We start from the raw sequence: 23,791 nt of genomic DNA, 5'->3' as shown, positions 1-23,791 counted from the left end.
TGCCTTTTGCTGTGAGGAAGTCGTAAATCTGGGTTTGTTCGAATCCCGTCCTTAGTACTTGTCTTTTATCATGTTAGTCTTTCTGTAATGGAAGTGTGTTACAGTACAGAAGTGTTTAACTAGTGTTTTTCTTCTCTGCAGTGTGCTCATGGAGGATGTCTGATGGAGTTGTGTATTCAGCTCAGTATCACCATGTTGGGAAAGCAACTCATCCAGAACAATTTATTTGAAATCGGCATCCCGTTAGTACACACACAAGCGCACACGCCAGCCTCGTTACACACACCACAAAACAAAGTCTTCATATCTGACTTGCCTAGTTAAATAAAGGTTAAATACATTATATAAATAAATATCAAGGATGCAAATGCCAGGCCCATAAGTACTTTTCTATGCTGATTTGATCCCAAATCATGACTGACTGTGTCCCTGTCCCTCCACTGTGACTATGTTCCTGTGCCACTGCCTGCCTTTGGCTCTGTCTGTAACTGTGTCCCTGTCTGTAACTGTGTCCCTGTCTGTAACTGTGTCTCTGTCTGTAACTGTGTCTCTGTCTGTAACTGTGTCCCTGTCTGTAACTGTGTCCCTGTCTGTAACTGTGTCCCTGTCTGTGACTGTGTCCCTGTCTGTGACTGTGTCCCTGTCTGTGACTGTGTCCCTGTCTGTAACTGCCCTATATGCTGTATGGCGTCTTGTGATTGTGATCCTTTGTGTGCAGGAAGCTGAAGAAGTTGATCAGGTACATCAAGTCTAAGAGAAGGTCCTTCCAGGAAGAGGAGAGGGAGAAGAAGTTACAGCGCTATGAGACGGACCACTTCCTAGAGCCCTTCGCAGGCCTCACTCCAGAGTACATGGAGATGAGTGAGTCTCTCTCTCTGTGTGCGCGTGTGTGTGGACGTGCGTACGAGTGTGCGTGCTTGCGACCGTGCGTGCGCGCGTTTATGTGTGCGTGCGCGCGTTTATGTGTGCGTTTGTTGAACCCTCTGACACTGCCAGAGCACCCTGTGAGACCTTCGGTAGCAAGGCCAATCAGTCAGACAGACCCTATTCTCAATTATTTGTTTTGAATATAGAATGTCGACTTTAAATACATTCAATGCCATGCAAATCGTAAACTGGATATGCATGTCTTGTCTACATTGTCCAGTTTATTTTAAAATCCTCTTCTTTCTCTGCTTGTTTTCTCCATTTTCATGCACCTTGGTTTGAAAGCAAGGTAACAACAGCATTTCCGATTCTCCTTTATGTTCCAATTGAGATGTGAGGGAACTGTTGCCTGACCTCTAGGTGTGAGGTAACCAAACCCATTCTGCTGCTGCACTGTGACTGTGACATGTTTTTAGTATGGTAGATATTTCACACTGCACACCACTGCTATGGTAATTCGAGTGGGCTTTGGTCCAAAATAGCTGTACTGTACTGTGAAGAAGGTTCCATTCCCATGTTGAATTTTGAATTTTTTTGGTTGTCCCCATAGAACTATTTTGTGTTCCATGTAGAACCCTCTGGGGAAAGGGTTCTATGTAGAACCCAATAGGGTTCTACCTGGAACCAAAAAGGGTTCTTCAGATGGTTTTCCTAAGGGGACAGCCGGAGAACCCTTTCATGTTCTGGATAGCACCCTTTTTTCCAAGAGTGTAGGACAATATCACTGTTATAAATGCTTTAATACATGTTATCCTCAAAAGGTGATAACATGTGAAGGACCACTGGTAGCACAATCCACAAGCTGGTTAGTTGGCACCTTCATTCAAAGACAAGTGTCACAGCAGGTGGAAGAAGGTCCCTTTCAAGGTCAGCAGAATGGTAGCATTCTAGGTAGACTATTTTGCAGTCGCATGACGGATCACATAGCACCTGGATAGGTGTTTAACAAATCAGCTGACCACATCATATGATCTAGCAATCTGATGCCGAGGTGCCCGACTAAGCAGTCAATGACGTGCCACACAGCCATTGGTTGATGCGTGCAGTGTGACAGCAGTGTATTCGGCCTGGAACACTGTCATGTCAACAGGAAGTGGCACAGTAAAGTTGTGGAAACTGTGAGGACTGGGGTCTCTACTGAGTAAACTCAGGGTTTATTTCTGTTGGCCAGAGGACCAGTGAGACCCTGTGATGAATAAAACAAATATCCTTGTTTTTGTTGTTATGGAGATCTTTAGATGTAGCCCGTCGTGAGAGAATTCTGATAGGCCTTCATGTTGGTTTAGAAATGATGGTCAATTAATTGCATCAAATAAGCAAAGCTTTTTAGTCTCACTGTACTGAGTTTGGCTCCAGCTTCAAACCGGCAGATGTGAATAGATTGATTCAAGAATTAGATGGAGATGGCTTTTATTTTGTATTGACTTGAATGCTGATGAAACCTCAGGTGGCTGGCAAATGTCAAAGATAGACACAATTAATAGATGAGAGACCCACAGGCCTTTTTCCTCAGCTAGGTAATTAGAGCCCATGTCTTTTGATGAGCTGGTAGAAGATATGTATGACTTAAATATTTAACAGGGTATTGGATAATGTGTTGCAAAGGCTGTATGGGGGGAAAAAAGATTTGGGGATAGGATCTTAAGTTTTTTTATTATTCAAATTCTGTATTTGTGTTTACTGTAAAGTAACATTGATTGAGTAGAATATCGATTATTTAAGACATAATTTTTCCTGCACTATAAGTATGGACATTTTAGAGTAAAGTACTCAAAAAAAGCAATGTTCAAGATTCCAGTTTTTAATGTGCAGTGAAATGTCTTTCTTTTAAGTACTAAACCTAAAAATGCAGAAATCTATAACAGTGTAATACAAAAAATTACATAAAGTAAAACAAAAACACACAAGAAAGTAAGTAAGCATACTATATACAGGGTTAGTAAGTTCCAGTACCATATTTGCAGTACAGAGGTGCTGGAGGCATGGAGGATGTGATAGAGGTCAATATGTATATTGGGTAAGATGACTAGGCATCGGGATATATGATAAAGAGAGTAGCAGCAGTGTATATGATGGTTGTATGTGAGTGGGTGTGCGTGTGTGTAGAGTCACTTGTACAGTGCCTTCGGAAAGTATTCAGACCCCTAGACTTTTTCAAAATGTTGTTAGGTCACGGCCTTGCTCTAAAATGGATTAAATTGTTTTTTCCACTCATCAATCTACACACATAATAACAAAGCAAAAACAGTTGTTAGAAATGTTTGCTAATTTATCATTTTAAAAAAGCATTCAGACCCTTTGCTCAGTACTTTGTTGAAGCATATTTGGCAGTGAGTCTTCTTGGGTATGACACTACACATATATTTGGTGAATTTCTCCCATTCTTCTCTTCAGATCCTCTCAAGCTTTGTCAGGTTAGATGGGGAGCGTTGCTGCACAGCTATTTTCAGGTCTCTCCAGAGATGTTCAATCAGGTTCAAGTCCAGGCTCTGGCTGGGCCCCTCAAGGACGTTCAGAGACTTGGGTCGTTGTCCCATCTCCACAGAGGAGCTCTAGAGCTCTGTCAGAGTGACCATCGGGTCAATGTGTCACTGTGCACCTGGCGACCTGGTTAGTGTGCACTGCGCCCGGCCCGCCACAGGAGTCGCTAGTGCCCGATGAGACAAGGATATCCCTACGGGCCAAATCCTCCCTAATCCTAGGCCAATTGTGCGTCACCCCATGGGCCGGCTGCGACAGAGCCTGGGCTCGAACCCAGGGTCTCTGGTGGCACAGCTAGCACTGCGATGCAGCACCCTAGACCACTGCGCCACCCAGGAGGCCGACCAAGGACCTTTATGCCCAGATTGCTCAATTTGTCTCGTCAGCCAGCTCTAGGAAGAATCTTGGTGGTTCCAAAGTTCTTCCTTTTATGAATGAGGGAGGCCACTGTGTTCTTGGGGACCTTCAATGCTGCAGAATTTGTGTGGTTCCCTTCCCCAGATCTGTTCCCTCCACACAATCTCAGAGCTCTACGGACAATTCCTTCTGCCTCATGGCTTGGTTTTTGCTCTGACATGCACTGTCAACTGTGGGACCTTATATAGACAGTTGTGTACCTTTCCAAGTCATGTCCAATCAATTGAATTTACCACAGGTGGACTCCAATCAAGTTGTAGAAACATCTCAAGGATGATCAATGGAAACAGGATGCACCTGAGCTCAATTTCGAGTCTCATAGCAAAGGGTCTGAATACTTATGTAAATAAGGTATTTCTGGTTTTGATTTTTAATACATTTGCAAAAATGTCTAAAAACCTGGTTTGCTTTGTCATGATGGGGTATTGTGTGAAGGATTGTGTGAAGGATTGTGGAAGATAATTATTTTGTAAAAAATGTTTTTAGAATAAGGCTATAATGTAACAAAAATGTGGAAAAAGTCAAGTGTTTTCAATACTTTCCAAATGCACTTGATGCTCATGTTCATTGAGTGAAACAAGAATATCTGGAGCATCAAGATACAGTATTTAAAAGAAACATACTTCCTCTTCGTGTGGGAGTTAGACGAATATTGTTTTTATTCATCCTGGAAACTCATTACCGTTTTATAATTGAATTGCTCCTAAGCCAAGCACATAACTAATTGAATGAATTACTTCCTTACTCTGTACCAAACCTACACCATGGGCCTTCTCCTCAACGACAGACAGCAGTGTTTTATGCAGATCCTCCTGTTGGCACACACCTCTTCTGTCCCATAGTTTAGTCAAAATGGCCCTGGTCCTGTGGCCCTCATCTTGCTTTGCCTGTCTTCTTCTCTCTCTTTCTCAAGTGTCTCGATTGCTTCATCTTTCTATCTATCTCTCACTCTCTCTCTCTATCTCTCTCAACTGTATCGATACTCCATCTCTCTCTCTCTTTCAAGATCTACAGATGTAGGATCTTATTTTGATAACCCTGTAGCAGGAGAACTTTTCTGCGGTACAGGAAATGTGAAATGTGTCGTGTATTTGAGGTTTAAAAAGGCTTCTGAAGTTTGTAATTTCCATTTAGAAATTTCAGACTTGATTTTCCCTTCACAGAAAAATGTTTCAACCCTTTTACCGAAATGCCCATGAATTATAATCTACATAACAATTAACATTTCCTGTTGCTGCGGGATTATTTTCCTGCTGTAGCAAACTGGTTCAAATGAAGATCCTACATCTGTATCTCTCAGATTATCGTGTGTTTGCAATCTAAGAGAACTGCTGAGACAGCTCTTAAGACATACATTGTTTGTTCTCTGTCTGCTCTCTGTAATCTTGAGAATGTCTTAAACAATAGGAGACCCCAGTTCCAGGGCTTTTTAACTTACGTCACTCTCAGAAGATGCAGTGACTCTCAGTTAATGCCCGGTGAGTAGGTCTATTCTCAGAGAGTTCAAGACTTAACTTCATTTTCATGGCATCGCATATGTTTCACGCTCCCACATTATGGGTATTAAGAGATTGTAAGAGGAATGTTCTTATCCAATGTTCCTAACCTGCAGGCATTGAGTCTAGTAGTCCAAACCTTCACCAGGCACACCCAAGTTCCACACATTTATTATAAGGGTTGTCAAAATTTCACAAAATGCTGCACCTTGTGGTGTTCGATTTCCCCTAGGATGGCTTTTGAAGAGCACCTGCTTCTCAAACTCAACTGAGAACTGTGTGTGTGTGTGTGTGTGTGTGTGTGTGTGTGTGTGTGTGTGTGTGTGTGTGTGTGTGTGTGTGTGTGTGTGTGTGTGTGTGTGTGTGTGTGTGTGTGTGTGTGTGTGTGTGTGTGTGTGTGTGTGTGTGTGTGTGTGTGTGTGTGTGGCTAGAGAGAGAGAGAGAGAGAACATTTAACAGTGAAAACACTACAATGCAAAACCTGTCTGAAGTGTTTTTCAATGTACCCTTGCTGTGTGGATCAAAGAGTATGAGGGGTACTACTGAGGTTGTGATGTGACATTACAGAGTACTAGGGGTACAGGGGTAGAACTGGGTTTATGAGAGAGTGGCATTCTGGGCTTGGTCATGCGTTGGCTCCATGTCAGTAGAGATTAAAGCCTGGGTCTCTGGTCCGATCAGCTTTCCTCTGGCCTGCGTCCCGGTCTACCCCCTCTCAGGTCCCTGCGTGCTCCCTCTTGCCCCCATCCCTTTTCCATCCCCTCACTGTCTCTACTCCATGGTAACTGCCCCTCCCTCCCTCATCCCTGCCTCTCCCTGCCCCTCACCTTCTCCTCCCCCTCAAATGTCCATGCCCCTTCCCTCACCATGTCCACTCCCTGCCTGCCCCCTCCCTATGTCTCCTCTCTCTGCAAGACCAATGAAGAGTCTCCCTGTTCTGTTCTCTCTGGTCTGGTCCACTCCCATAATTATCTTCAGCTGCTTCAATAAGTTAACCACTTAGGAGGATGATGTTGCTTTGAATTACCTAAAGGTCAAAGTTGTTACTACGTAACAAATGTTCTTATTTAGTTTATTTATACATTTACAAGGGTCATTCAAGTGTTTCTTGTTATCCTACATGTGATGAGGGCAGAAACCTTTAACATGAGCATGTTTCAGTGCTCGTTGCAGTGTGATGTGAGGTTCAGAGAATCTCTTTTGATTGATTTGTTTAGTCTTGTCGAGTGATCAGAGCCTGTATTCATAGGATGTCTCTCTACAGTGCCTTCAGAAAGTGTTCACAACTCTTGACTTATTCCACATGTCTTGTGTTACAGCCTGAATTCAACATGTATTAAAAAAAAAAAGTTATCCACCATACACACCTCTACACACAATACCCCATAATGACAAAGTAAAAAAAAAACGTGTTTTTAGAAATGTTAGAAAATATATTGAAAACCTTTGGCAGTGATAACAGCTGTGAGGCGTTCTGGGATTCCAAGAGCTTTGCATCTGGATTCTACAATATTTTCACATTGTTGTTTTACAAATTCTTCAAGCTCTGTCAAATTGGTTGTTGATCATGCCAATTTAAGTCAAAATTATAACTAGGCCAAACAGGAACATTCAATGTCATCGTGGTACTGTAAGCATCTCCATTGTGTTGTGTTTTCGGTTATTGTCCTGATAAAAGGTGAATTTGTCTCTAAGTCTCTGTTGGAAAGCAGACTGAACCAGGGTTTCCTTTAGGATTTTGCCTTTTCTTAGCTCTATTCCATTTATTTAAGTTAAATAAAAACTCCCTAATCCTTGCTGATGACAAGCACACTCATAACATGATTCAGCCACCATCATACTTCAAAATATGAAGAGTGGTTGTCAGTGATGTGTTGTTTTGGATTTGCTCCAAACATATAAGGCTTTATATTCAGGTCATAAAGTTAATTTCTTTCCCACATTTTTAGCAGTTTTACTTTATTGCCTTGTTGGAAACAGGATGCATATACAGGTTTCCTTCTTTTGATGCTGTCAATTAGGTTAGTATTGTGGAGTAACTCAAATGATGTTGATCCATCCTCAGTTTTCTCCTTTCACAGCCATTAAACTCAGTAACTGTTTTAAAGTCCCCATTGGCCTCATGGTGAAGTTGCTGAGCAGTTTCCTACATAGACTCACATGGAGTGAGTCTATGTAACTTATTATGTGATTTATTAAGAACATATTTACTCCTCAACTTGTTTGGGCTTTCCATAACGAAGTGGTTGAGTACTTAATGACTCAAGATAGCTTTCAGCTTTTCATTTTCGATCTATTTGTAAAAATGTCTAAAAACATAATTCCACTTTAACATTATAGGTTATAGTGTGTCGGCCAGTGACACAAAATCTCAATTGAATCCATTTTAAATTCAGGCTGTAACACAACAACATGTGGAGAAAGTCAAGGAGTGTGAATACTTTATGAAGGCGATGTATATCTGTGTCCTTGCAGTAATCCAGTTTGGGTTTGTGACCTTGTTCGTGGCGTCGTTTCCTCTGGCCCCACTGTTCGCCCTGCTCAACAACATCATCGAGATACGCCTGGATGCCAAGAAGTTTGTGGCTGAGCTCAGGAGGCCGGTTGCTGCGAGGGCAAAAGACATTGGTGGGTTTACTGTTCAAACTCTGTCTGCACACAGGTTCGTTTTTTTTATTACACTCCTATATTGATTCCTTAAACACAATATTGAAGTCACTCCAATACAAGTAATTTACAAAGAAGGGGAAAAAACACTTGTTGTCTTTGGGATTCTTCGGTCCCTTGAGTTTTTCCTTACCATGTAACCCAGGGCTTCAACAGTGCGACCAATTTGGTGTGCGATATCTTGCTCTGCGACCTGTAGTTTGAATTTGGGATTATAATTTTTTTATAATAATGGTTGGAATTATAAGGCTTCGCAGTACCGCTGTTTCACAAGCGCAGTTTCGTTAGCGTAATGCTTGCAGCATTACTACAGTGAAAACTTATCTTTCTAGCCCAAATGTCATTTTAAACCATGTTGGGGTGCTGTTCTAAAACTGTTTGCGGGAATGTTAACCATTTGTTTTACACCTTTTTCCGTCATGTATGGTACCTCATTAACTAGCTAGCTAGCTAAGAACCTGATAACTTGACCATTATATCCAAACATTTGGGCGCACAGAAAGAAAGGAAATGGATAGCTTCTTCAGGAGATCAATTATCATAGGAATGAATGAATGACGGATGTATAGCACATAGTCACAAATGCTCTGGAGTGTGAATGTTAAGTGGATGACCATATAAAACATATAAAACATAGCCCTGTACTTTTAAGCGGTTAGAAAGCTCAGATTCTTTGGGGGGGGAGTAGGTACTGTGGCTGACTAGTGGTGGCTATTCAGCAGCCTGATGGTCTGGGGGTAGAAGCTATTAGCCAGTCTTACAGTTTTTGCCATGATGCTACTCTACTGCCCGCATCTGAGTGATGGAAATGAGGAGAACAGGCCATGGCTCAGGTGGCTGGGGTCCCTGATGGTCTTCTTGGGCTTCCTGATACACCTGGTGTTGTAGGTGTCCTGGAGGGCAGGCAGTGTGCTCCGAAAGGTAAGTTTTGCTGAGTGTACAACCCTCTGTATTTCCTTGGGGTCCGCGGCAGTGGAGTTGCCGTACCAGGCTGTGATTCAGCCCGACAGTATGCTCTCGATGGTGCTCTGGTGCTCTGCTCTCACCGTGGAGACAGTCAAAAATGTTAAGGTTCTCGGCATACTCATCTCCGAGGAGCTGAAATGGTCAAACCACATGAACACCGTGGTGAGCACACCCCCATCCACATCACTGGAGTCGCCGTGGAGACGGTCTGAAATGGTCAAACCACATGGACACAGTGGTGAAAAAGGCACGACAGCGACTTTTCAACCTCAGGAAGATGAAAAAAATGTGGCCTGCCCTGAGGGCCCCTCGGAGACAGGCCAATTTCTTTTCAGCTTCCTGAGGTTGAAAAGTCGCTGTCGTGCCTTTTTCACCACTGTGTCCATGTGGTTTGACCATTTCAGACCGTCTCCACGGCGACTCCAGTGATGTGGATGGGGGTGTGCCCAGCCTGGTTCCTCCTGAAGTGTCATCAGCAAATTGTGCGAGGACACACAGTTGTGGGTATACAGGGTGTACAGGATGGAACTGAGGACGCACTGTTGTTGGGCTATCATGTTCATAATCAGTGTCGAGGAGGTAATATTGGCTACCTTCACCACCCAAGGGGGCGGCCCATCAGGAAGTCCTGGACCCAGTTGCCGTTTGTGGTGAGCTTAGAGGCCACTATGGTATTGAAGGCCGAGCTGTAGATGATGAACAGCATCCTCACATATGCGTTCCTTTTGCCCAGGTAGGTGAGGGCAGTGTGCAGTGCCAATGGCGATTGCATCGTACGTGGATCAGTCAGGGCGGTAGGCAAATTTCGTATGCTATGATCAACCTACCCATGAAACATGGGGGAAAAGGGCTTGAAACATTTCATCTACATATAATATACATATACTCACAATCAACTATGAAGTTGACATGATGTAAGATTTCAGCTGCCTTAATACTGTAATAATTTTGTATTTAGTTACCGGTAAGGGAAAATCTGACTTATTTTGTGGTGCACTGCTCTTAATCATTGCTGTCTCTAGCCCTGTGAATGAGTTGATTTGTCCTTTTTTTTGATGAAGACAAAGTGGTTTTGTATCTTGCAATTGTGTTCGTTTTTATTTTTATTTGATTCAATATAAATTGATGTGTGTTTGTCATAGAACGATGCGACTGTTTCCTATCGCTGTACCTGTAACGTACCATTTCGTCACAAATTAACAGACCGTCCAATCAGCAAATGACCATTAAGGCGGGACTCCCGAGCCTCTAATGGCTGTGGATTTGTAACCCGATACCCCATAGTCATTCAAGGCCAAGTGTTTTGAAGTAGGGAAGCTGGGCTTTTAGACAGAACTGGTGTGAAACCATTTATAAGCAAATTACCTTGATATTCCTTGATAAAACAATTAAATTATAACGAAAATCCATGTCAAATGGGGCTATTCATGTTTAAAATGTACCCGAAGAGAATGATTGTTGAGGAATGGAACCCAATGAATGGAACTCTGTGTGATTATAATCGCCTTAATTAACAAATATATTTGTTATAAGATTGTAATATCAATTACCATCAAGAGTTCTAACTCTCATGTGATTCTGCTTCTCTGATTCTAGGTATATGGTACAACCTTCTCCGAGGTGTGGCTAAAGTGGCCGTCATCATAAACGTAAGTCATTCCTGTAATCCCAGCAAAACATAACAGTGACCAAATGATAAAAATGTAAAAGAAATCTGACTAACATATACTGTTTTGATTGTTTTGAATGTTCTGCCAAAGGTACTGTTTTTTTATTCCATCTTATCCATTCCACAACCCCCTCAACAATAACAAGTCTGCACTTAAAACTAGAACATATTTCATTGAAGCTCAGCCCTGGTCCACACAACATTTACTGGGAATTTACCCCCACTTTTGGGGGGTTACTTGTAAAAGTTCATAATATGGCTTTTAAATGCCTGCCCCTCTGTGCAGAGAAGACCATACTTGGTCAGAAAGAGAGCTAGCTTGGTTATAAATCCGACACCGGGCTCACACTTCACTTCCAAAGGGATCACAATCGTCATGGCAATGGTGAGTTGAGATCCAGATCTGGGTTATTTATGACATTCAATCAAGATGGAAGGGAGGGAGGGATTTCATCACCTCCATTCTCTTATTGATAAGGTTTTCAACAGTACAGGATGTCAATGTGTTTTTACTTTAAGGCCTTGGATTCACTGTAGGTTTATGTGCTGACAAATCGCGGAACCCAGAACCAAATATCACGTGGGTACTGGCCAACTTCACAGGTTAGGGTTAGGGCTAACATTTCTGTTAACAGTCAGTCACCCTATGTGCTGGCAGGCAGAGAGTTGCAGATGAAACAGCAAGATGGCACTGACAGATATGGCAGCTCTGCTTCTAGCGCCTAAGCAACTTTGCTGTATTTGTTTTTTTGTGTTATTTTTTACATTATTAGCCCAGAACTTTTTTTGTGTTATTACATACAGCCGGAAATATCTTTTGGATATCAGAGCGGCGGTAACTCACCAGCACTACGACCAGGAATGCAACTTTCCCAAATTGGATCCTTTGTTTGCACCCCCCAGGGCAACTGAACTTATCCCAGAGGCTGCTCCAAGATGCTGCCGGCGGAGAATAGGTATTCGGAGTGAACTTCTAGTCCGACTCAGGAGGCGGGTAAACCATCCACCACTTCCGAGTATTTTACTTGTTAATGTTCACTATCTGGAGAATAAAGTACATGAGCTCAGGGTGAGGATATTTTTCCAGGGAGACATCAAGGACTGTAACATACTCTGTTTCAGAGAATCATGGTTCTCTCTGGATATACTGTCCCCGTCCATTCAGCCAGCTGGGTTCTCAGTACATTCCACAGACATGAATAAAGGCTCCCGCTTCTGGTGCCTCCAACTCAATCATAAAGTTTGCAGACAACACAACAGTAGTAGTCTTGATTACTAACAATGACGAGACAGCCTACTGGGAGGAGGCGAGGGCCCTGGCGGAGTCGATTATGGACTTCAGGAAAAAGCAGAAGGAGCACGCCCTTGTCCACATTGACGGGACCGCAATGAAGGTGGAAAGCTTCAAGTTTCTCGGCATACACATCACTGACTATCTGAAATGATCCACCCACACAGACAGTGTGGTGAAGAAGGCGCGACAGTGCGTCTTCAACCTCAGGAGACTGAAGAAATTCCATTTGGCCCCTAAGACCCTCACAAACTTCTACAGATGCATGATTGAGAGCATCCTGTCGGGCTGTATCACCCACCGCCTGGTACGGCAACTGCGCCACCCGCAACAGCAGGGCTCTCCAGAGGATGGTGCAGTCGGCCCAACGCATCACCGGGGCACACTGCCTGCCATCCAGGACACCTACAGCACCCGACGTCACAGGAGACCAAAAAGATAATCAAGAACATCAATCTCCCGAGCCAGGGCCTGTTCACCCCGCTATCATCCAGAAGGCGAGGTCAGTACAGGTGCAACAAAACTGGGACCGAGAGACTGAAAAACAGCTTCTAAACTCAGCAAAAAAAGAAACGTCCTCTCACTGTCAACTTTGTTTATTTTCAGCAAACTTAACGTGTAAATATTTGTAAGAACTTAACAAGATTCAACAACTGAGACATAAACTGAACAAGTTCCACAGACATGTGACTAACATAAATGGAATAATGTGTCCCTGAACAAAGGGGGGGTCAAAATCAAATGTAATAGTCAGTATCTGGTGTGGCCACCAGCTGCATTAAGTACTGCAGTGCATCTCCTCCTCCTGGACTGCACCAGATTTTCCAGTTCTTGCTGTGAGCTGTTACCCCATTATTCCACCGAGGCACCTGAAAATTCCCGGAAATTTCTCGGTGGAATGGCCCTAACCCTCACCCTCCGATCCAACAGGTCCCAGACGTGCTCAATGGGATTGAGAACGGGGTCTTCGCTGGCCATGGCAGAACACTGACATTCCTGTTGTCGTGTCTTTGGCTATGCCGGATTAATTGCTATGACATGCTATTCTGTAAAATACTTTCTCTGTAATTAATATCACCTGATTGAGCTAATCAGGTAAATGTAATTAACTAGAGAGTTGGGCACCACAAAATAATATTTATAGAGCTGTTATCTTCCGAATAAACTCTTAAAGATTTAGCAATATTTTACATCAATAGCAGTCAACATTAATCATCATCTTACTTCAGTCTCATATTCTGAAAGTTGTAAATTCTTGGTTATCTGCAAGAATCCTGGCTAACAAGTTGAATCACCAAAATTGGGTTTAATTATTTATTTACTAAATACCTAACTAATCACACAGAATAACATATACAAAGAATTAATTATACTGGGATAATTCTTTACTTCATAGGAAACATCCCTAGCGGCCGGAACAGATATGGCAGCTTGTTACACAAAGGAAAAGGGGCTGGGTTTGAGTGAAAGAGCGGGAGACTGTGGAACAAAGGGAAGAAGCTGTGCTATCGTAAATACAGTATCTTATGCATTCTAAATTACCGGCCATTTGGAAAAGGAAAATGCAATAAATATTTACTCTGAGCTGCGCTTCAGTAGGTTGGTGGTAGACGGAAGGCCGTGTTGCCAAACCGAGTCCTTTGTCCTTTGAAGAATGTCTCTGGTGGTCACTTGAATAAGTTTTAGTAACGTTGTTGTGTGGTAGAACACCGTTGTGTGGTAGATGGGATACTCTGTCTGTTCCTTCCTAACCTGCGTTTGCAGCTGCGGTCGCTAAGGCGACGTTGTTGCCGGTGATGTCTGGTGAGGACCTGCCTTACAACAGGTCTACAAGCCCTCAGTCCAGCCTCTCTCAGCCTATTGTGAACAGTCTGAGCACTGATGGAGGGATTGTGCGTTCCTGGTGTAACTCGGGCAGTTGTTGTTGCCATCCTGTACCTGTCCCGCAGGTGTGATGTTCCAATGTTCCAATCCTGTGCATGTGTTGTTACATGTGTTGTCCATCCTGTCTCGCTGTAGCGCTGCCTTAGGCGTCTCACAGTACGGACATTACAATTTATTGCCCTGGCCACATCTGCAGTCCTCATGCCTCCTTGCAGCATGCCTAATGTACGTTCACGCAGATGAGCCGGGACCCTGGGCATCTTTCTTTTGGTGTTTTTCAGAGTCAGTAGAAAGGTCTCTTTAGTGTCCTATGTTTTCATAACTGTGACCTTAATTGCCTATTGTCTGTAAGCTGTTAGTGTCTTAACGACCGTTCCATATGTGCATATTCATTCATTGTTTATGGTTCATTGAACAAGCATGGGAAACAGTGTTTAAACCCTTTACAGTGAAGATCTGTGAAGTTATTTGGATTTTTACGAATTATCTTAGAAAGACAGGGTCCTGAAAAAGGGACTTTCTTTTTTTGCTGAGTTTATCTCAAGGCCATCAGAATGTTAAATAGCAATCACTAGGTTACTCTACCCTGCACCTTAGAGGCTGCTGCCTAATATACATAGACATGGAATCACTGGTCACTTTAATAATGGAACACTAGTCACTGTAATAGTGTTTTCATACTGCTTTACTCATTTCATATGTATATACTGTATTATGGTATTCTAGTCTACTGTATTTTAGTCAATGCCACTCCGACTCCGACTAATATTTATATATTTCTTAATTCCATTAATATACTTTTAGATTTGTGTGTATTGTTGTGAATTCTGCACTGTTGGTGCTAGGAACACAAGCATTTCGCTACACCCACAATAACATCTGCTAAATATGTGTATGTGACCAATAAAATGGGATTCCATTTTTGTAGATGGTATAAAGCACACTGAAGACAGCGCTCCTTTTGCTGAAGTTGACCCCTATATTCAACCAATATAGCATTACTAGAGCCCAACCGATAAAGCCGTTGGCCGATATTATCTGCTGAAATTTGCCTTTAACAGAAACATTTGTGTCAGTATTTACTCCACAGATAACGTGCAAATATTATACAGTACAAGTGAAACGTTTGGACACACCTACTCATTCAGAGGTTTTTCTTTGCTCTTGCTATGTTCTACTTTGCAGAATATTTTATTTATTTATTTTACCTTTATTTAACCAGGCAAGTCAGTTAAGAACAAATTCTTATTTTCAATGACGGCCTGGGAACAGTGGGTTAACTGCCTGTTCAGGGGCAGAACGACAGATTTGTACCTTGTCGGTTCGGGGGTTTGAACTCGTAACCTTCCGGTTACTAGTCCAACGCTCTAACCACTAGGCTACCCCAAAGACATCATAACTATGAAAAACACACATGGAATCATTTTGTAACCAAAGAAAGTGTGAAATAAATCCAAATATATAGTTTTGATTTTTGATTTTTCAAACTCATTCCTTGCGCATTCACAGCCATATAAGGAGACAATGAAAAACAGCGCCTCAAAAATCCTGCTCATTTCCTGGTTGAAGTTTCATCTTGGTTTCGCCTGTAGCATCAGTTCTGGGGCACTCACAGACAATATCTTTGCAGTTTTGGAAACGTCAGTGTCCTCTTTCCAAAGCTGTCAATTATATGCATAGTCGAGCATCTTTTTGTGACAAAATATTGCGCTTACAACGGGCACGTTTTTTATCCAATAATGAAATAGCGCCCCCATAGATGTAACAGGTTAAGAACAAATTCTTATTTTCAATGACGGCCTTGGTTAACTGCCTGTTCAGGGGCAGAACGACAGATTTGTACCTTGTCAGTTCAGGGGTTTGAACTCGTAACCTTCCGGTTACTAGTCCAACGCTCTAACCACTAGGCTACCCTAAAGACATCATAACTATGAAAAAACACACATGGAATCATTTTGTAACCAAAGAAAGTGTGAAATAAATCCAAATATATAGTTTTGATTTTTGATTTTTCAAAGTAGCCACCCTTTGCGTTGATGACAGCTCACACTCTTGGCATTCTCTCAACCGGCTTCACCTTGTCACGGATCCCTCCGGAACTTTCATTACGCACACCTGGCCCCTATTGATTAGTAATTGTATAAGTGTGCCCTTTGTTCATCATTGTCCTGTCGATTATTGTTACAATGTCTGTTGGTTCGTGTGAGTACCTGTGCTATGTTGTTTTGGCTTTGGTGCCACGTATATTATGCAGATGATTGCGGTTCTCGTCCCGTTTGAAAATCATTGTGCGATTGTGTATTTACTCGATGTACTCCTCGCTCTTTTGTTTTGGTTTCTACCCTGTGTTTTGTTACGTGTTTGTTTGGTCTTCGCCCCCATGCCTTTACACGGCACACTTTAATTTGAGAAATAAAAAACCCTATTATGCATTCCTGCGCCTGTCTCCCGACCCATTTATACCAACGTGACACACCTAGAATGCTTTTCCAACAGTTTGGAAGTAGTTCCCACATATGCTGAGCACCTGTTGGCTGCTTTTCCTTCACTCTGCGGTCCAACTCATCCCAAACCATCACAATTGATTTGGGATCGGGTGATTGTGGAGGCCAGGTCATCTGATGCAGTTTGGAAGTAGTTCCCACACATGCTGAGCACCTGTTGGCTGCTTTTCCTTCACTCTGCGGTCCAACTCATCCCAAACCATCTCAATTGGTTTGGGATCAGGTGATTGTGGAGGCCAGGTCTACATCACTCTCCTTCTTGGTCAAAGAACCACACATGTGGAGGTCATCCGTTCACCTACTCTGTGTCACCTACTTTGTCTGTCCTGAGCTCGTGTTTCTTGGCCCAAGCAAATACTTTATTCTTATTGTTGTCCTTTAGTAGTGGTTTCTTTGCAGAAATTCGACCATGAAGGCCTGATTCATGCAGTCCCCTCTGAAAAGTTGATGTTGAGATGTGAATTTATTTGGGATGCAATTTCTTAATTAACTCTAATGAACTTATCCTTTGCAGCAGAGGTAACTCTGGGTCTTCCTTTCCTGTGGCGGTCCTCATGAGAGCCAGTTTCATCATAGCGCTGGATGGTTTTTGCAACTGCACTTGAAGAATCTTTCAAAGTTCATGAAGTTTTCCGGATTGACTGACCTTCATGTCCTAAAGTAATGATGGACTGTCGTTTCTCTTTGCTTATTTGAGCTGTTCTTGCCATAATATGGACTTGGTCTTTTACCAAATAGGGCTATCTTCTGCATACCATCCCTACCTTGTCACAACACAACTGATTGGCTCAAAGGGTGGCTACTTTGAAGAATCTCAAATATAAAACATGTTTGGATTTGTTTAACACTTTTTTGGTTACGACATGCTTCCATATGTGTTATTTCATAGTTTTGATGTCTTCACTACTTTTCTACAACATAGAAAATAGTCAAAATAAAGAAATACACCTGAGTAGGTGTGTCCAAACTTTTGACTGGTACTGAATAAACAAATACGTCTGCTCATTTGCTGTATTTTTTTGGTTATGTTCAATGGTTTTCTGAAGAAGAAACCATTGGCTCTACCAGCAGCTCATTGAACATCATTCAGCCTTCAGTCACAATGTGAGAGAGAGTAGGCATGGTGGTTTGACGGTGAGTAGCTTGCCACAGCCAGCATATATGAATTTTTTTTAAATTAAAACGTTCAAATGTGAAGAAGCGATGTGTGACATACGCCTAGGTTCTTGAGACGGGTCACATTTGTTACATTCTTACTTGTCTTCAGGTGCTTTCTCATTGATCACTGTCGGTCTCTCGCCAGGCGTTTGTGATCTCCTTCACGTCAGACTTCATCCCGAGGCTAGTCTACCAGTACATGTACAGCCCAGATGGCTCCATGCACGGCTTTGTCAACCACACCATGTCCTATTTTAACGTCTCAGACTTCCAGGATGGTAAAGAACCTATGGATCCTCATCATCTGGGTTACCAGGTGGAGATGTGTAGGTGAGATAACACACAGCACTGGGTCAACAACTTCAATTGTTGTAATTACAGTGTAATGACCATGTAATGTCTTCATTTTCTGTACTGTAAAAAAAAAGTGTTACCAGTTTTTGTCATGCATAAAAAATAAATAGTTGTTGCGGTGTCGTCTGTTCCACGGACCTCTGCTATCTGCTTTAGTCTTTGATCAGTTGACTCTTGACTCTAGGTATAAGGACTACAGGGAGCCTCCATGGTCCAACACACCCTATGTGGTCTCTAAAGAGTTCTGGGCGGTCCTGGCCGCCCGACTGGCCTTCGTCATAGTCTTTCAGGTGAGTGGAGGAGAAGTCTCTTTGTAGTTGGTAACACACTTGTCTGCAAGCACTTCTATATGCCTCCCCACCGGAGACCGGAGTTCGATCCCTGTTTCCACCCCCCCCTTCCCACTGCTTCTCCCCTCTTCATCTTACTCCACCTGAACTGTTTAAATATAGCATGAAAAAAGAAAGAATGCAGTTGATGGAAGTGTACAATTAGTGCCAGATTTTACAGCTACAGTGTATGTGTATGAGGTATTCAAAGACACACTCATTTTGCTTTGTGAGATTAGTATACAGCAGGGATTATCAACTAGACTCAGCCACAGGTCAATTTTCCTTTCTTGAGTGGATGGTTGGGGGGCCGGAACATAATTACAAATCATTTGTAGACTGTAAATTGACCGCAAGATGGCCTAACAGACATAATATGCAACTTAAACATCATTTCGCATCTTGCTTACATTTGTATATGATCGCATGTGTTTCTCTATTATGCGTGGGAATCCCTGAGAACAGATTTCCCGAATTAAAATCACTTGGAGATGATTTCCTGGTGTTTTTACAGTCTTTTATTTCTAACAAGTTTTTGCTCAAAAACATGGGGGGACAAATACAACCACACCCACAGGCCACCAGTTGGGGAACCCTGGTATACTTCCTGTTTCCTGCTGGTTGACCAATGACATGCTGTCTCTCCACTTCCTGTGGAGTGTGGTGATGCTGATGAGTGACTTAGTGGACCGACCAAATATGGATGTTCTATATTGATGTCATTAGTGCGTCAATAGAAAATATGTTAGCTAACACATTTACAATTATTTGGGAAAAGAAAGTGAATATTATTTCGGCAAAAGATATTTGAAAAGTTTACCTCTCTTCCCTCCCTGTAGAACGTGGTGATGCTGATGAGTGACATCGTAGACTGGTTGATCCCAGACATCCCTAAAGACATCAGCCTTCAGATCCACAAGGAGAAGATCCTGATGGTGGAGCTGTTCATGAAGGAGGAGCAGGGCAAGATGCAGTTCATAGACAGCATGACTCCTTGCGACGGCAAGGGGCGCAACAACCACGCCCCTATATCCCGTTCGCGCTCCATCCCACACACACACAGTCACACGCATGCCAACAACTTCTAGCAGCTACTATAAGGTGTAGCCTTGCTAGCTAAGCCAAGGGTTACTACTCTCTGTGTCTTTATCCATGTCCAGACATTCCGTAGCAAGGGAGAAGTGTTCCCTTCAAGATGTTGTCGGAGGCCGAACTACGAGAAACAGAAACAGTCCCCGTGCACAATGCCTTCCTGTCAAACCATTCAGTGAATAACTAACTAGCTATCTGCCAACCAGTTAACGAACTGCCAGCCAGTGGGGTCATGGTTTTGAGGGATGATCTTAAATGTGGCGGACCATATACCATATTCAGAGCAGCCAGAGAAGAGAGAAAATTTTTGTTTAAAATGTTCCTTACGTGCTTTACGTTACAGCATATCTGGCACACAAGGTATTTCGATGTTTGCCTCTTTATAAACAGGATGTAGATAATACATAATCCTTTTACTCTTATGACTCAACCATATCCATGGTGCAACCGTGCGAATAACCACTCTCATAAACGCTAAACTTTGTATTCAATTGCTACACAACACTAATGAACAATTATTTTCTTTACCTAGATTTTTATTTTATTTTGTATTTTTAACTATTAAAAAAAACTCACTTGGATATCTTGAAATGTATGTGTGTAGAGCAAAGGATATCATCTTAAATGGGTGACAGGTTTTTGTATGTCTTTGATTCAAAAATCTCAAATGTTTTTAGCTACCAAGCACACAGTTGAGCATGGTTGATACATCACCTGGTTGTGGGCTCCCATGCTATCATATAGCAAAAGCTGATAGTAGAGTATTTTATTGCGTTACAGTATACAAGTAAAATAGCACTATATGATGACTAGAATGCTGCTAAACATAGCAAAATACTTTGAATCACTTTAGTTCAGAATATATATGACTTAGCAGTGTTGTAAGAATATACCTCTGTTGTAACATGTACAGTTCAGGCAAATCTTTCTCTGCCAAAATACATACATTATACTATGTGACTTCTACGCTTCAAAGCCAATCAGGATATTCTTTTACATGTGGAGCAATAAAAATGAAACCTTTCAGTTGTACTTAAAATGGTATATTGTTTACACTTACTTCTGTCTACTGGATATACTAAGAAACATAATATTTCTCATTCTTTACTTGCCTTTCTTCAGAGGACAAGGACACTTTGATCCTTTTATATGTCAAACTAATGTCTTCATTCAAAATGAGAGTAATTTCATAGCAGCATATTTTACTGTATTGATACTGACTATGTTGTAAATCATTTTGATGTGATGTTGAATAAATAATGCATTAAATTGAATGTAAACAACAACGTGGTATGGCTATTGAATGCTGTCATGTTCTTAAGCTTGGAAGAGAAATGTATTCCAAAAAGGATTGCGGCCTTTGCAGTAACTTAGAATTTAAAAATAGAGTATCGGTGTGAAATGCAATAGAATCTCTTTGAATCCAGTTTGTTTAAACAGTTTTTTTTATTCGACATTCAACGTTCAAATACACAACACAGCCAAAAGTATGTGGACACCTACTCATCGAACATCTCATTCCAAAGTCAAGGGCATTAATATGGAGTTGGTCCCCCCTTTGCTGTAATAACAGCATCCACTCTTCTGGGAAGGCTTTCCACTACATGTTGGAACATTGCTGTAGGGACTTACTTCCATTCCGCCACAAGAGATTAGTCAAATCGGGCACTGATGTTGGGTGATTAGACCTGGCTCACAGTCAGCATACCCATTCATCCCAAAAGTGTTCGATGGGGTTGAGGTCAGGGCTCTGTGCAGACTAGTCAAATTCTTCCACACTGATCTCGACAAACCATTTCTGTATGGACCTCGCTTTGTGCACGGGGGCATTGTCATTCTGAAACAGGAAAGGGCCTTCCCCAAACTGTTGCCACAAAGTTGGAAGCAAAGAGTTGTCTAGAATGTCATTGTATGTTGAAGTGTTAAGATTTCCCTTCACCGGAATTAAGGGGCCTAGCCCGAACCATGAAAAACAGCCCAGACCATTATTCCTCCTTCACCACACTCTACAGTTGGCACTAGGCATTAGCATTCTCCTGGCATCCGCCAAACCCAGATTCATCCGTCCGACTGCCAGATGGTGATGCGTGATTCGTCACTCCAAAGAAAGCTTTTCCACTGCTCCAGTGTCCATTGGCGGCAAGCTTTACACCACTCCAGCCGACGCTTGGCATAGTGCATAGTGCTTAGGCTTGTGTTCGGCCATGGAAACCCATTTCATGAAGCGATGAACAGTTATTGTGCTAACGTTGCTTCCAGAGGCAGTTTGGAGAGTTGCTCCTAGACGTTTCCACTTCACAATAACAGCCCTAACAGTTGATCGGGGCAGTTCTAGGAGGACAGAAATTTGATGAACTGACTTGCTGGAAAGGTGGCATCCTATGATGGTGTCCTGTTGAAAGTGACTGAGCTCATCAGTACAGGCCATTCTGCTGCCAATGTTTGTCTATGGAGATTGCATGGCAGTGTGCACAATGTTATACACCTGTCATATAACAGGTGTCAGCAACGGGTATGGCTGAAATAGCCGAATCCACTCATTTGAAGGGGCATCCACATACTTTTGGCCATAGAGTGTACCTGCTATATATAGTAACATTTGTAAATGTAAGAGTGCCGTACATCATTTGATAACATAATCAAAACGGTGTTTACCAAATCCTATTGTAACTTACTATCCTGCCAAGCCAGTCAAGGATCCTAGACACTTTGCAGTGTTCTGGAACCGGTGTTATTTGAGAAAGGCCAGGCCTGACCCAGGACAGGACAGATAGTTTTAATGGAGCTTTCAGGAGATGGAACTCAGAGGAAGCACTTCTTGATGTAAATAAAGGGAAATGTTCCATTTCAGCTTACAACGGAACTTCCTCTCCTTGGCTTGATAGCACTCATGACATTTTTTAAGACGAGACAAAATAAGCAACTTTTACTGGAAATCATACCCAAAGATCAGAAACGGACTGTGAAGAGATATATATTTTCAGACTTTAGACTAAACTTACTTTTTGGAGGAAAATACAAAATATTTTCTGAAATAAAGCAAACTGATAGAATTCTGGATCTTCCCAGAAGTTGTTTTTTTCAATCACTAGTTAGGTTTCCATCCAATTGGCTTCAGATTTTCCTGTGGATTTTCTAAAATCCGAAAAAATTAAATATGCAAATGTTCCATCGAATTGACTTGTTGTGTGATGAGATAGTGGACCGAATAAAGAGTATCATAACTTACACCCAACAAAAATGTAAACGCAACGTGAAATATTGGTACCATGTTTCATGAGCTTAAATTAAAGATCCACGGAAATGTTCCATACTCACAAAAAGCTTATTTCTCTAAAATGTTTTGCACAAATGTCTTTTAGTGTGCATTTCTGCTGTGTCAAGATAATCCATCCGCCTGAAAGTTGTGGCCTATCAAGAAGGTGATTAAACAGCATAATCATTACACAGGTGCACCTTGTGCTGGGGACAATAAAAGGCCGCTCTAAAATGTGCAGTTTTGTCACACAACACAGGGAGCGCGCAAATAGTATGCTGACTGCAGGAATGTCCAACAGAGCAGTTGACAGAACATTGATTGTTAATTTCTCTACCATAAGCTGCCTCCAACATCGTTTTAGAGAATTTGTCAGTACGTTCAACCGGCCTCACAACCGCAGACCACATGTATAGCGTTGTGTGGGCAAGAGGTTTGCTGATGTCAACATTGTGAACAGAGTGCCCCATGGTGGCGGTGGGGTTATGGTATGGGCAGACATAAGCTACTGACTTCGAACACAATTGCATTTTATCGATGACAATTTGAATGCACAGAGATACCATGATGAGATCCTGAGGCCCATTGTCATGCCATTCATCCGCCACCAACTCCTTTTGCATGATAATGCACTGCCCCATGTCGCAAAGAGCTGTACACAATTTCTGGAAGCTGAAAATGTCCCAGTCCTTCCATGGCCTGCATACTCATGAGACATGTCACCCATTGAGCATGTTTGGGATGCTCTGGATCTACCTGTACGATAGCGTGTTCTTGTCCCTGCCAATAGCCAGAAACTTCACACAGCCATTGAAGAGGAGTGAGACAACATTCCACATGCCACAATCAACAGCCTGTTCAACTCTATGTGAAGGAGATGTGTCGTGCTGCATGAGGCAAATGATGGTCACGGATACTGTCTGGTTTTCTGATCCACACCCTTACCTTTTTTTAAAAGGTATCTGTTTCCAACAGATGCATGTCTCTATTCCCAGTCATGTGAAATCCATAGATTAGGGCCTAATGAATTGATTTCATTTGACTGATTTCCTTATATGAACTGTAACTCAGTAAAATCTTTGAAATCATTGCATTTTGCGTGTATATTTTTGTTCAGCATATTTCATATGTAGCCTAATAAACTGTATGCTTTCCATAGTCGTAATGGGAGGACCACAAGACTCCAGCTTTACTTCGATATGATGGATATTATATCAATTTTTCTACCGCAATATCCGGCATTATTCATTTTACCGACACAAAAGGATCTCACCTTGTCTAGCGTGTTTTGTTTTTGTAG

At 42.2% G+C, this 23,791-nt stretch overlaps 1 protein-coding gene across 1 annotated transcript in view; it reads left to right on the top strand.

Annotated features, from left to right (window-relative positions):
- LOC135524096 (anoctamin-1-like) overlaps positions 1-20,515 on the top strand; it is a 68,671-nt gene extending 48,156 nt beyond the window's left edge. The window contains 7 exon segments of the mRNA XM_064951299.1: positions 142-242; positions 719-861; positions 7,797-7,949; positions 10,551-10,603; positions 17,606-17,790; positions 17,999-18,104; positions 18,983-20,515. Coding sequence (XP_064807371.1) covers positions 142-242; positions 719-861; positions 7,797-7,949; positions 10,551-10,603; positions 17,606-17,790; positions 17,999-18,104; positions 18,983-19,231 — 990 coding nt within the window. The 3' untranslated portion in view covers positions 19,232-20,515.
- The last annotated feature ends 3,276 nt before the right edge of the window (positions 20,516-23,791 follow it).

The sequence above is a fragment of the Oncorhynchus masou genome, chromosome 31, assembly GCF_036934945.1.
Source record: "Oncorhynchus masou masou isolate Uvic2021 chromosome 31, UVic_Omas_1.1, whole genome shotgun sequence".
Classification (NCBI taxonomy): domain Eukaryota; kingdom Metazoa; phylum Chordata; class Actinopteri; order Salmoniformes; family Salmonidae; genus Oncorhynchus; species Oncorhynchus masou.
Note: the sequence above shows the minus strand (reverse complement) of the source record. Positions and strands in the feature narration are given on the sequence as shown.